Consider the following 12,824-nt stretch of genomic DNA (forward strand, 5'->3'; position numbering starts at 1 on the left):
AATTTTTAAGTAATTTTCTTACATATGAAATGTGCCGATTTGATGAAGTTATTAATTTTAATCTTCCAAAAACAGTTAGTGGCAGAGCATAACTCACTGCGTAGATCCTAAGATCTATTACTTTTTTTTTCTTAAATTTTTTTTTCTTTTTTGCAGTGCTTTGGACTGAAGCAAGGCCTTATGCATGCTAGGCAAATGTTCTACTATTTAAGCCACAACCCCATTCCTGTCTTCTTAAATTGTTGCATTTCTATGTGGTCTGCAAAACATCAATGATTCCTAATGACCTAAAATTTGTTTACAGTATTGTTTCTAAAGCACAAAGTTTGTGGGATGAGGAATAAAACTGGTTTGCAATGAGAAAGCAATGAACAATACTGCACTCAAAGATTGAAGCCAGGACTTTCATTTTCTTTCATGCAGTATAAGTTTTGGAGAATCACTAATTCAACAATGTTTTCTTTCCTTAGTTAAGTTTATAGTAACTCAAGAATGGGAGGCATCTGAAAGTTTACGGTATCTTCTCTTACTAGGAACGAATAATTAAAGTTACTTTGCTAAAGGTTTTTTTGGGCTAGATGGTGAAAAGAATAAAAAAAATTAGCTAAATGGAAAGATGCAGAAGATGGCAGAACATAAGGATGAATGTGTTAGGAAGAAGGACTTCATTGGTAGAAAACTTTCACACTCAACTTCCTCTTAAAAGAAACTACCCCAGTATCTGTTTACTTTTTTCTTTTTTAATTATAGTATTGTTATACTAGTGGTACAATGTGACATTTACAAAAGTTCTTACAATCTGTCATAGTTGCATTTACCCCCTCCATCATAATACCCCAGTTTAAAAGGATCAAGAATCATGAATTTGATTCTATTTAGAAAATTTCTTAACTTTTATTTTAAAAACCCCTTCAATGATTAAAAAAAAAACAACCAAACTTAAAAAAGAATGTAATCTATAACACACATATGAACATGACGTAAAAAACAATTTAAGTAAAAAGTTCTTGACAGGAAATGTCAACTATAATGACATTGTGTTTCAATCACTAATGATTACTTATAAACAGCTAATACTGTTGCATCTCTTCAACTGATTTTAGTAGTACCATATAATTAACACTGTATTAAGTCTCTTACTCAGTACTCCTTCAGTGGCAGATACTATCTTCCCATCTCCCCACCCACTATTTTAAAACTTGAAATGATTTCCAATTTAACAGTGTTTATTATTTGAAACATTTTCTCTTTGAGATGTTTCTCCTTTAACTTTGGGGAATGCAGTGATAATCTAGTTGTCCTCCTGTTTTCTAATAATGCTGACTACATTTTCATTTGTCAACACCCTGCTGTCTTCCTGTTACATACCAAAATTCCTAGCTGAACTTTAAGTTTCATAAGGGAGACACCTGCAATACCCATAGTTATCTAGCACTGTTTAAGGTACTCAGCAGGCTCTCCATAAGCATTTATTGGGTAGGGGATGTAGCTTTGGTGGTAAAGCACTTGCCTAGCATGTACCAACACCCTCCCCCCAATAAAAGCAAATGGGCATTTGTTGAGTGAACAAATGAACTACCTACACGTTTTCATCATCCTTTATACCCAAATTTTAGAAAGTTCACCTACTGACACAGGAACAGCTGCACATTAAAGTCCTTACGTGTTTTTGACTTCTGCGTAGTTTTCTACAGAACACCCATTAAAACTACCAATCAAAAGCTACTGAAAGCACTCAAACTGTATTCTACCCCACTTCCCAACCACTAACCTGAAAAGCAACATCCCCTGTTCTGCATACTTTAATAGCTGACGCCTGTCATTTCTTTGAACAATTAGTGACCAAGTCCTCTAATATTTGTTCTGTTCATCAACATCTAAGGCACTGTTCAATTAGGTCTCCAAAGTCTAAAAGCAAGAACACAGGTTTATGGCTCACATCCTTTTAACAAATCACCATTTATTGAAAACATACTATGTTACCAAACAGAATACTGAATACAGACCACTCATTTAACTCCAAGAGCAACCTGTGAAGAAAAGTTTCTCACTATAAAAATAAGGAAACTAATCAGAGAACTTAAATTACCAAAGTGATAGGAGTAGGAGGGAAAACCAACATTCAACCCTGTTTGTTTGACTCCAGGGCCATGTTTCTTACTACACATGCTGCTTCTGACACAACCTGTACTATTTTTTATTTTTACTTTTTTTTGGGGGGGGGGAGGTTCCAGGATTTGAACTCAGGCCCTCGCATTTGCTAGCAAGCGTCCTACTACTTCAGCCACACCTTCAGCACCTATAATTTCAACAGCTATTCTCAACACCCTATACCTTTGCTCCCAATTCCAAAAGGACTTCCCATCCCATTATACTATATGCAATCTAAATATCTTGGCAACATGAGTTTATATTAACTTCTTCTCCCTTAAGTTGCCTCAATTATTATCAGAGATGGTCTCTAACTGTTGTGATGCCAACTCACAACTATTGCCTCTTGTCAGGAATCCCTATCTTCCACGGCTTATTTGTATCTCCTTGAAATTCTTTCATTCCATGGCTTCTATGGACTGAAACCATGATATTACGACCAGAACACCTTGGATTCTGGTCAAATGACTTCAGTCCAGCTCTATGACTTAATACATGTGTGATCACATGCAACTTTACTTCAAGTCTTGGTTTATCTATAAAATGGGATTATTACTTGCTACATAGGGACCTTTGTTGGGATTAAGAGAAAAACTCGGAAGGGCTTATTTATTTCAGGGCACACAGTAAGCTCTCAATAAATACCATACCAGTATCATTACAATTCTCTTCACTCTATTTGCTGTTTTCTTCATTAGCTTTCCTTCCTCCTTCTTAAACATAAGAATTCCAGGTTCTATCTGACACAGCTTCAAATATCACCTGCAAAGGACTCCTTCTCTTTTCTTAAGCCCAATCATATCCCCAAGATACTATGTTCAGAATTTCTTTCTGTAAAAATCAAAATGTCCACTTTTGGACGTTTGATTGCATATCTTATCTCCTTCCCAAACTTCAACAGGCTTCTTAACACATTTCCAAAACTGGAAACTCTCTTTCTAGACACTACAGCTTGAACCCTTGGCATCATCTTTGACAAGAATCTTGTTTCATTCCTATGGCTACTACTTATTTTCCAGGCTTTATTATCTGAAATGATTTCTCAAATGGGACCGCCTCTATTTTACGAGAACAGGCTATGCTTACGTGCGGTGGCTGTTATTCGTTTTATTTGTTTTTCCCCTACTACTTTCCTAAGTACAACCAATTCCTCTACTAAAATCTTAACTTCATTTCCAGAGGTCCATCTCAAGACAAGATTGTCTGTGACACCTTTTCTAGGTCTTATTAAGTAGATGTACTCCCCCTTCTCGAGTACTTTCTTACTATTAGGCAGTAAATGTTATAGTTGCTTCTTCCTTATTAATCAATTACACGCTTCCCAAGGGAAAAGTTCTAACTTGTATCTGTACAATTAGGACAGTGCCTTGAGCAAACGACCTTAGTGCTATGCATAATGCCTTCTTTAGTCCTGTTGAACACCCACATATGAAAATCCAAAATTCAAAGTTTTTTGAATGCCGACATGATGCCACACCTGACCTCATGGTCTTGGTTGTAACATAGGTAAAAAATTACCTCCTGGCTATATGTTTAATGTGTATATAAGACAAACGAATTTTGTGTTTATACTTGGGTACCATACCCAAGGTATGATATATCTTGTAATGAGTTACATATATGCAAGTATTCCAAAATCTGAAAAAAAAATCTGAAATCCAAAATATTTTTTGCAAGCATTTTAAGTAAGGGGTATAAATTAACTGTATTTTCACTGTTTATAATATTATTTCATACTTACAGATACTACCTGTCTTTATTTGTAATGCCCATAATTTCAACTAATCTAACAAGCTATTAGGATAAATTTTCTAGACTTTTTAATTCTCATGTAGTCTGCAGTATTCTATTAAGGCTGTAAGCATCAGTGACACAAAGATGTTTAATAGTATTTGATGATTTTGGAGACACATTAAGAAAAATACAAATCTGAAAGACATTAGGCATTGAATTTTATTCAGAAAACTGACATACTAAGGAAAAACAAATTTAGAGCAAACAAATCATTACTGATCCTTAAATGGTTTAGGTTAAGTAAACTAGATTCAAAATAAAAATTTCGCTCATATTTTCTTTTATCTTAATCATCTGGAGAAATTATGCCCAAAGTTAAGATTAATTTCTTATAACTAACAGTATTTGTTGTCTAGTATTAGAAGGAAAAAAATGTAAGAATTTTCAGGAAACTACTATCAAGGTTTATAAATTCTTAAAATTATATAAAAATTCCCTGTAATCCCTTTCCTTAATTGAATTATTATGCCTTCCCAGGAATATTATTTTAAAGTATGTTCTTAAATTTGAAAAAATGTTATCCTTAAGTTGCCCACCCCAGCACTTCCAATGGAAAGATTAATACTAAGGAGGAAAGAAGTCATGAAAATAAAAAAAATTATTTCTAAGAAGAGAGGTGGCAAATAAAAAGATCTAAAAGTTTCAGTTTTTAATTATGAAAAAGGAGAATCTTGTATAACATATTTTAAAAAGCCCCTAATCTTAAAAAATAGCACTGGAGATTGAAATGCAGACACCTGAACATAAAAGCTGTTGCCAAACATGAGAACTTTTAAAGAAACAAGGGAAAAGACATAAAATGAACAAGATATAAACTGCATACCTGTTTAAGTCTGGCAAGTTCTTTCAGTGCTCGTCCCCATTGCTGCTTGTAATGCAGTTTAGACTTAGTTGCAGATTCCAACTTTCTCTCAAGTTCAACCTAACAGTGATTAAAATCATATCAAGTGAAACACTATACCACTGTGTACAATCACTGAAAGATAATATATACAAAAAGTCTGGCTTAAGAAAAGAGTTTATATAGTGTAACATACGACATCATCTAAAACTGTTATATAATTCACTATAAATATTATGGCACATGAACATTTTCTTGTTTAAAATATAGTCTTATTTTTATTGCCTTGAAGCCTACACTAAAAAGAACTGAATTAGTCTTAACCTCCAGACAGTTACTATAAATGTATTTAAAAATGTATATTACATTGTGAAAAATAACTTCATGTTTTTTACAAAAAGCTGCTCTGTTAACATTGCAACTTAGCCGACACTCTACATCTTAGAAACCAAAACATTCCTTTTGGGAGCCTACCATTATGTGGAATTTTATCTTATAATGAAGACAGCTAGTAGAGATACTTTTATAACTATATTTTGGCACAACCACGGAACACTGGAAACTGAAATGCTTTATCAGAAAGAAATTTACTAAGAAAGAATACAAAGTCAAAAATATTTCAAGAATGTTAAACCCAAGAGTAAGAAAAATAATGTTCCTTAATAACACACATCTAACTTTTATTTTCTATTTTTCCTCAAATATATAAAGGAAAACAGTAAAGTGATTCAATTAAAAATATGGTTATTTATACTTGCAGCAGGCAATCTGTTGTGCATGAAATGAAGCCAACTTGGCTGTTTTGGAATGTACTCACTCAATGTTTCAACCCAAGTACCAAACAAATTCATGTAGCCAACAGACAGTTTTACTATTAAGTGATAATGTAATAATCTGCTTGAATTACAGTAAGACACTGTTACTCTGAACTAGTCAAATTTTTTTATATCAAGTGTAGTTTTTTCCCATACATACAATTCTTAATGTTTTATAGGAAAACAAAAATGAAGACACTATAAAAATTCCAACTTCAGAAAACTCAAAGGAAAATAAAATGAAATGAAAAGCAGGCTGCCAAAATCCCTTCACAAAAGACCAGAACATTCTCTGCAGTAATATACGACTCCATGGAGTCAAGGTCTTTTCTGCTTTACAATCCCTAGTGCTTGGATTTAGATGTGTTGACATTTCACAACTAGACTCAAGCATCTTAAGTTGAATACTATTGCTGAGATTATTAGAGATAATCTCCTCCACTTATCTGCAAAGATTTATTCATATTACTTGGTAATTTAACACAGGCCATACCTCAGAGGACTAGAAACTATTTTGTATAGCTGTGGGGTAAAAGAGTAGCATTCGATTATAAAACAGATCATGTCCATGGATCCTGAAGAAGGTCTAGCATCCTGGATAGATCCAAGGATGAGACCTAATGGACCAGCAGCACCAAAAACAGCTGGGTAGGTTCTAACAGTTTTGCCATATATGTTTAAAAAGTTCACCCTTGACCAGGAACTAGAGAAAAGATTAGATTAAAAAAGAATTAACCTAGAAGGTAACACCCATGCACAGGAAATCAATGTGAGTCAATGCCCTGTATAGCTATCCTTATCTCAACCAGCAAAACCTCTTGATCCTTCCTATTATTGCTTATACTCTCTCTACAACAAAATTAGAGATAAGGGCAAAATAGTTTCTGCTGGGTATTGAGGGGGGGAGCGGGAGGGGGTGGAGTGGGTGGTAAGGGAGGGGGTGGGGGCAGGGGGGAGAAATGAACCAAGCCTTGTATGCACATATGAATAATAAAAGAAAAATGAAAAAAAAAAAAAAAGTTCACCCTTACATAGTTACTCATACTAATTTAAAATGCAAGTATAGTATAGTTCTACATATAATTTTTAAATTCGTAATAAAAACCTGTAGCTAGCAAATCTAAGACACAAACATCATTCTTCTAATCCACTCCTATCACAAAATCAATGACTCCTCATTTTTATCTAAGAATACAGATTCTACGTGTCTAAAGAAATACATGGACTCAATTCTTAAAAAATGCACGTAACACAACTTTGATGTAATTTTAGGATATTCCTGAGTTAGGAACTCTTATTGTTAAGTAGATTTGAGACATCTGAAAGTCTCTGCCTTTTTTTTTTTGAGACAAGGTCTTGCTATATAGCCCAGGCTGGCTTCAAAGTTGCAATGCTCTTGCCTTAGCTTCCTGAGTCCTAGGATTATAGGTGCGAGCTACCATACCCAACTTGCACTTGTATTTTTATTTAAGGTTTCCTTAGTCCATGAATAAAGTAACGTATCAGAAGTCAAATTACATACACCTAAAGGAAAAGAGCTCAGAATGTAGTCAATTCAGAGACTACTGAAGGCTAAGAGCACAGGCTAGCATTCCCAATTTCCCCGTTTCTGCCCTTGATATATCCTATCTTCTATTCCCAGGTTCAATCTGCTACAAGAAAGTATATATTTCTCCCTTGAAATAATTTTAAATTTTATTTTTATACTCGTACTGCCACTTCCTTAGGAGTTTCAACTCGACTACAAAAGGATCTTCTCTCCTCAGCTTCAACTCTATTAACAAATTGTGCAAACTGTTACCAATTCACTCTCCACTAAAAATCTACTGTAGCTACTATTTGCCTACACTATTACGCCTATACACCTCCATCTGGGATTCAAGGAACTCACTTCATAAGGAAATACAATTTCTACACTATCTGTTCAACCTACTTTCTTAGTATTCCTCATCAAAAAAGCCTTTTACTCCAACCAGGTTTGTGTTCCCTATGCCCTGTCCCCTGCTCACCCTACTTACTTCCTGGGCCTTTTGATTCTTTCTCTTCTCTGCTTGCCTAAATCTAAAAGCTTGGCTCAAATTCCACCTGTGCGTGAACCTGTCTTAAATCTACCAGATACTGAACAACAGTTTTTAGAACTGCAGAAAGTTTCTACAAATTCTTTTGTATTTGATTATTCATGGTCGTTTACTCCTCTGAGTCATCTCCTTAATTATATAACAAACTGTTAAAACAAGAAGTCTGAAAATGATAATATATTTCTATTCTTTTTTTTCGCCTATCTTCCCCATTTGCCCTAAGAATGGGCACACAAAATATTCTTAAATATAATGCATAAATTTTAGCTTGAGTAAAAATCTTATATTCTTCCAGTATGCTTTCTGTCTTCTCAACCTCTGTATGTCCTACTAAATTATATGCTTTCTGTATTATATTATTTTTAAAGTGCCAATTATTTTCAAGCTATGTAAAGTTTCCTCTGTAAAAGAGAATTGCAAACTCACTTCTTTCACAAAAAGGGACTCAACCAAGAATTATTTGGTAAAATTGTATCTTATTGTTAATTTTACTCTTTCACTGAAAATGGGAATATCTGTGTTATACTGAAAAGGACAAGAAATCAGGGAAGAAAAATGCTCTCAATTAGACAAACCAGAACTTATAGACTAATCAGATACTTTTGCTCTTATGTTTTCTTTTTTTGTGCTTTCTTCTGTTACTACTTATGTTTTCTTTTTTTGTGCTTTCTTCTGTTACTACTTAAGAAATAAAATTCTGCCCTCTTCTGGCTCCAGAGAGATTTACAAAGACTCTTCAGAAGAGCTAAAAAGCCCTTATACATGCTGGATGAATTCGTGAGGTGTAATGTAAAGGCAATTGTACATTCCTCTCAACAAGTCCATGGTACTGCTAACACTTTTAATGTTTAATGATTTTTATCCTTTTAGTAAAAGTACAGTTGGAAAAAGAAACTTTAAAAGCATTTAGAATTTATTTCTATGGTGGATATTATCTAATCAGCCAGTCCATAGTCAGAGAGGGCTATGATAAAGCTTCATTGTAATTTTGAAATCTACTGTCTGAATTTCAAGACAAAATGGAAGTACTTTGCACCTACTTAAAATGTCTTGTGACAATAGATGAAGCACTGTCTAATGAGTACTTCAAATATTTATGATATACTCTAGAAAATCATGTATATAATTCATATTTACATTTCACATTTATAAAGTATTTATAAACACAGAAATACTTGGTTTTATCAAAAGTGGGGTGGGAAATGGCCAGCTGGACTCAAGTTCATTGGTTTAATTTATGAAGAGATGGCCAAAAATGAAATCTTGAGCTTATCCAAATATGTCAGAAACAGAATCAACAAGCTTTACATTAAATGAATGTGGGAATATGAAGGAGACCCAAAAGATAGTCTGGTAATTGACAGGCTTAGAAACATTTATTAAGCTAAGAAACATTATATAAAAAACAGTTTTTCGGGAGGGAGATAATTTAAGTTTTGAACATTCTGAGATATTGCGAAGATAAGGGTTTTGATCTCACAGCCTTCAAGAGGTCCTAACTATTTTCATAATAATATCAAGGCATTATTTGTCTTTTCTTCTTTCATTCTTTTATAGAGTGGAGTTTTCAGAGGCTACATGATGTGTACTATCGCAACAGATTGAATACAAAAGCATGTATGTGTCTTCTATTGCTCAGACAGTAAAAAAGTGTGCAAAAAGGTTAACAATGTCATTCTTCTCACATGTGTTTTAGAAAATAGTTACCTATATTATGGGTTTATTTTTGAATGAATAAATATGTTAAAACACTTCTATTTTTAATTTTTAATACAGTGGTTATTAATAGATACAAAATGCTTTGATGCCTTTAATAATTTTTAATGATTAGCAACCCATCATTAAACAAATTATTTTTTTCTTAATATAAGATGTGTAAAGGAGTCCTGAGTGCAAAAAGTTTGAGAACTGTTGGTCTAAGACATTCAAGAAAAGACTGAGCAAGCAGCTGAATATATAGGTTATTAGCTAAAGAGACACTAGTTGGGATTTTTTTTTTTAATGTAAAGAACAAGCTACTCTCCTACTTAAAACATTTCAATGGTACATCATTACTTATTTAAATTTTGTTTCTAAGTAAAAGATAAATGTTAAGTAAAATTAATAATGTCCCAGGTTCTATCCTATGCATTTTACAACTCATTTAACTCTTTTATCAACCTTATTAGCTCCAATTAAAAGATATGGAAAAAAGTACAGAGAAGTAAAAGAACCTGCTCAAGGTGACAGAGTTACTAAGTGGCACAGCCAGAATTTGAACCAAAGTCATGTTGTGTTTATGCTGTTAACTACTATTCTATACAACTCTAAGAACAAAACCTAAACTCCTTGCCATGGCTTTAAAGGCCCATATTTTAAACCTCATATTGTATATCCCATATACTCTAGGCTGGCCTAAGCTCACCTCTGTGCCTTTGCAGGTGCTCTGTGGACATACTTCCTATAGCACTTTACATTGCTTCCCCTCCTCTTCTTACAAATCTCAGTACATATTGTCAAACTTAGGTGGTCTGATGGACATTACAAATTTTTTAATGCCTAGCCCTTATATATTGTGTTTGTGTGGGAGTCCTAATATAAATGAAAGGCAGGACTTGGCTTTGAACCACAGAAAATAAAATGAGATGGATATCCCTTCTTCCAAGCTGAAGGCTAGAGCATAGGTTTGTCATTTAAATTAATGCTCCTGTCTAGGACATTGAGTCTAGAGCAGTGACACATGGAATAGTAACAATGGTTACCACAAAAATGACAGCGCAGCAGCATGACTCTAGAATCAGAGGGTCAGGGATCCAGTGACATGGCAGTGTTGGCACTAAGTAGACTGTGACTGGACACTGGCTGTGCCTTGCTTCCTAGTTATTGGCCATATTTTGAAACTGGTTCTCCAACCTCGTGGCAGTTTTGTTCCTAGAGTTAGTAAGTTCTGTTTGCAATCAAGTATTCTAACTTGTGTAAGCTACAATGAACATAACCCAACAAATTCAAGTATTAACAGTGCCATGTGTACTGAATTCCATGATGTGTTCTTATTTGATATTAGAACAATACAGTGAAACATTACACCACATACACTTGTATTACTTATTTATTTTATTAAATGATTATTAGGACTAGCTAAGCTGGCAAAAACTGACATGATACCTTTTCCAAGGTGAGAAGATTTATTTCAGACTGTAGACGGATTTCTGGCTTGTTACTTTGCTGATCCTTGAACTGTTGAAACTCTTTTTCTAAAATCTTATACTTATTTTCAGCATCATTAATCTGTATATAAAAAGTATTTATAGTCATTTAAAAACAATCATGCAAAATGTAATATGGAATTCAACTCAACAGTGCTTTTTAGGAAAAAAAAAAAAAAAAAAACAGTGCTTTTTAGGGTCAAAGGGCTAAACAGCTAAAGTGATGATAAAGAGCCAGTGAGCCCACCAGGAGCAGAGGTAAATACAGAACTCAGACCATTTAATCCCCAAAAGGCAGCTCCAATGAAAGGAGTCAATACTTCACAAATGTGGTAAGAAGGAGAGAGTAGTGTGCCTTAACTAAACACCACGACTGAAGGTATAAAGAGGTTTTTTTCCAAATCTGAGAATTTTTTTATTAACTGCAAAGACTGTTAGATACTTTTTAAAAACTTATTCTGATGACTATCCATCATTAGATTTCCAAAGAGCTAAGAGTTAACTTAAGTTGATAATGAGCTGTTCCAGATGTGAAAAGTTTTCACATAATTGAAGTTTACCGCTTTTAACATCCAAAGTTGATTAGAAACCATTTTAAAGTATCTGTCACTTTTCTGCTTTAAACAAAAATATAATTAACCTAATAGTACATTTGGCAGTTTCTTCACAATTCTTTCCAGTAGCTGGAAGAAGAGAAGCAATCTGATGAACCCATGATAATTGCCTACTTTTACAAGTTTTTCCTCCCTTAATGAGACTCCCATAGGAACAGTCAAATTTGTGATTACAAACATAAATAATGTGACCATAGCTCACCCTCAGCTGCTATGGAAACTGTTCTCCATGACAGAATGTAAGAAGACTTTGAAGGTATCTATTACATAGATCTAATTTACACGGGTTTTTTGTTTGTTTGGTACTGAGTTTTGAAGTCAGGGCCTGGTGTTCTTGCTAGGCAGGTATTCTATCACTTGAGCCATGCCTCCAGCCCTTTTTGCTTTAGGTTATTTTTCAGATAGGGTCTCATGGTTTTGTCTGGGGCCAGCCTGGACCCCGATCCACCTATTTACAGTCTAGCCCTTAGCTAGGACCACAGATGCTCACCACAACGCTTTGGACTGTTGAAATTGGTCTCATTTAACTTTTTGCCTGGGTAAGCCTCAATCACAATCCTCCCTATATCCACTTCCCATGTAGCAGGGATTAGAGGCATGAGTCACTGAGCCCAGCCCTACATTGGAAAGTTTAATTTTTAGCAGCTTGATCTCTTTGTTTTTTTTTTCTGCAAATATTTACTGAGTCCCTATTATGGGTGACAATTGGGCTAGGCTACAGGCATATACAGCTATAAACAAAATAGCTTTTATAATAAAGAGCAAAATATATGACACTAATTAAATTAGCATACTAATGAAAATAAAAAATGATACATCATAAAGAATAAGTTTCTATAAGAAGATTTAACAAGAACCTGACCTCGACCTGGGGAGTTTGGGTGAGGGATGATTCCATAAGGAAGGATGACTAGAGTTCAGAAGGCAGAGAAAAAGCAGCACATATGAGGTCTTGTGATGGAAGTGAGCACAGCCTGCTTGAGGCCCCAACAGAAAAACCAGTGTGGTTGGAGACAGGCTGGGTCCCAACTCTACAAAGGCTTGTGGGGCATGGTAATGATTTGGATCGTCTTCCTATGCATGGCAAGAAGACACTGAAAGGTTTTAAGGAGGAGGGGTGTCAGGATTCCAAAATTTCAAAAATGACTGAAATAACACTTCCATCACTGAAGTAACACTGACAGGAAGAAGGTCAGCTATGGATGGGAAGATTAGGTTGGGTTTAAAATGCCTTTAGGACATCCAAGTAGAGATAACAAACAGGCAAGTTGATATACAATCCAGAGTGCAAAGGAAAGGTCTTGAATATGAATGTGAAAGTCCAAGCTATTCATTAAGCAATCAGA

The 12,824-nt window shown here is 34.5% G+C and overlaps 1 protein-coding gene across 4 annotated transcripts in view; it reads right to left on the bottom strand.

The window, feature by feature from the left end:
- Cep120 (centrosomal protein 120) overlaps positions 1-12,824 on the bottom strand; it is a 62,980-nt gene that overhangs the window by 15,590 nt on the left and 34,566 nt on the right. For 3 of the 4 annotated variants that reach the window (XM_074076570.1, XM_020176305.2, XM_074076569.1), the window contains 2 exons: positions 10,824-10,946; positions 4,769-4,867 (listed from right to left, as the gene is read on the bottom strand). In XM_074076570.1, coding sequence (XP_073932671.1) covers positions 4,769-4,867; positions 10,824-10,946 — 222 coding nt within the window. Of the gene's footprint in view, positions 1-1,771; positions 1,909-4,768; positions 4,868-10,823; positions 10,947-12,824 lie in introns of all 4 variants that reach the window. The other variant, XR_012448982.1, reaches the window with a different exon arrangement.

The sequence above is a fragment of the Castor canadensis genome, chromosome 6 (assembly GCF_047511655.1).
Source record: "Castor canadensis chromosome 6, mCasCan1.hap1v2, whole genome shotgun sequence".
Taxonomy (NCBI): domain Eukaryota; kingdom Metazoa; phylum Chordata; class Mammalia; order Rodentia; family Castoridae; genus Castor; species Castor canadensis.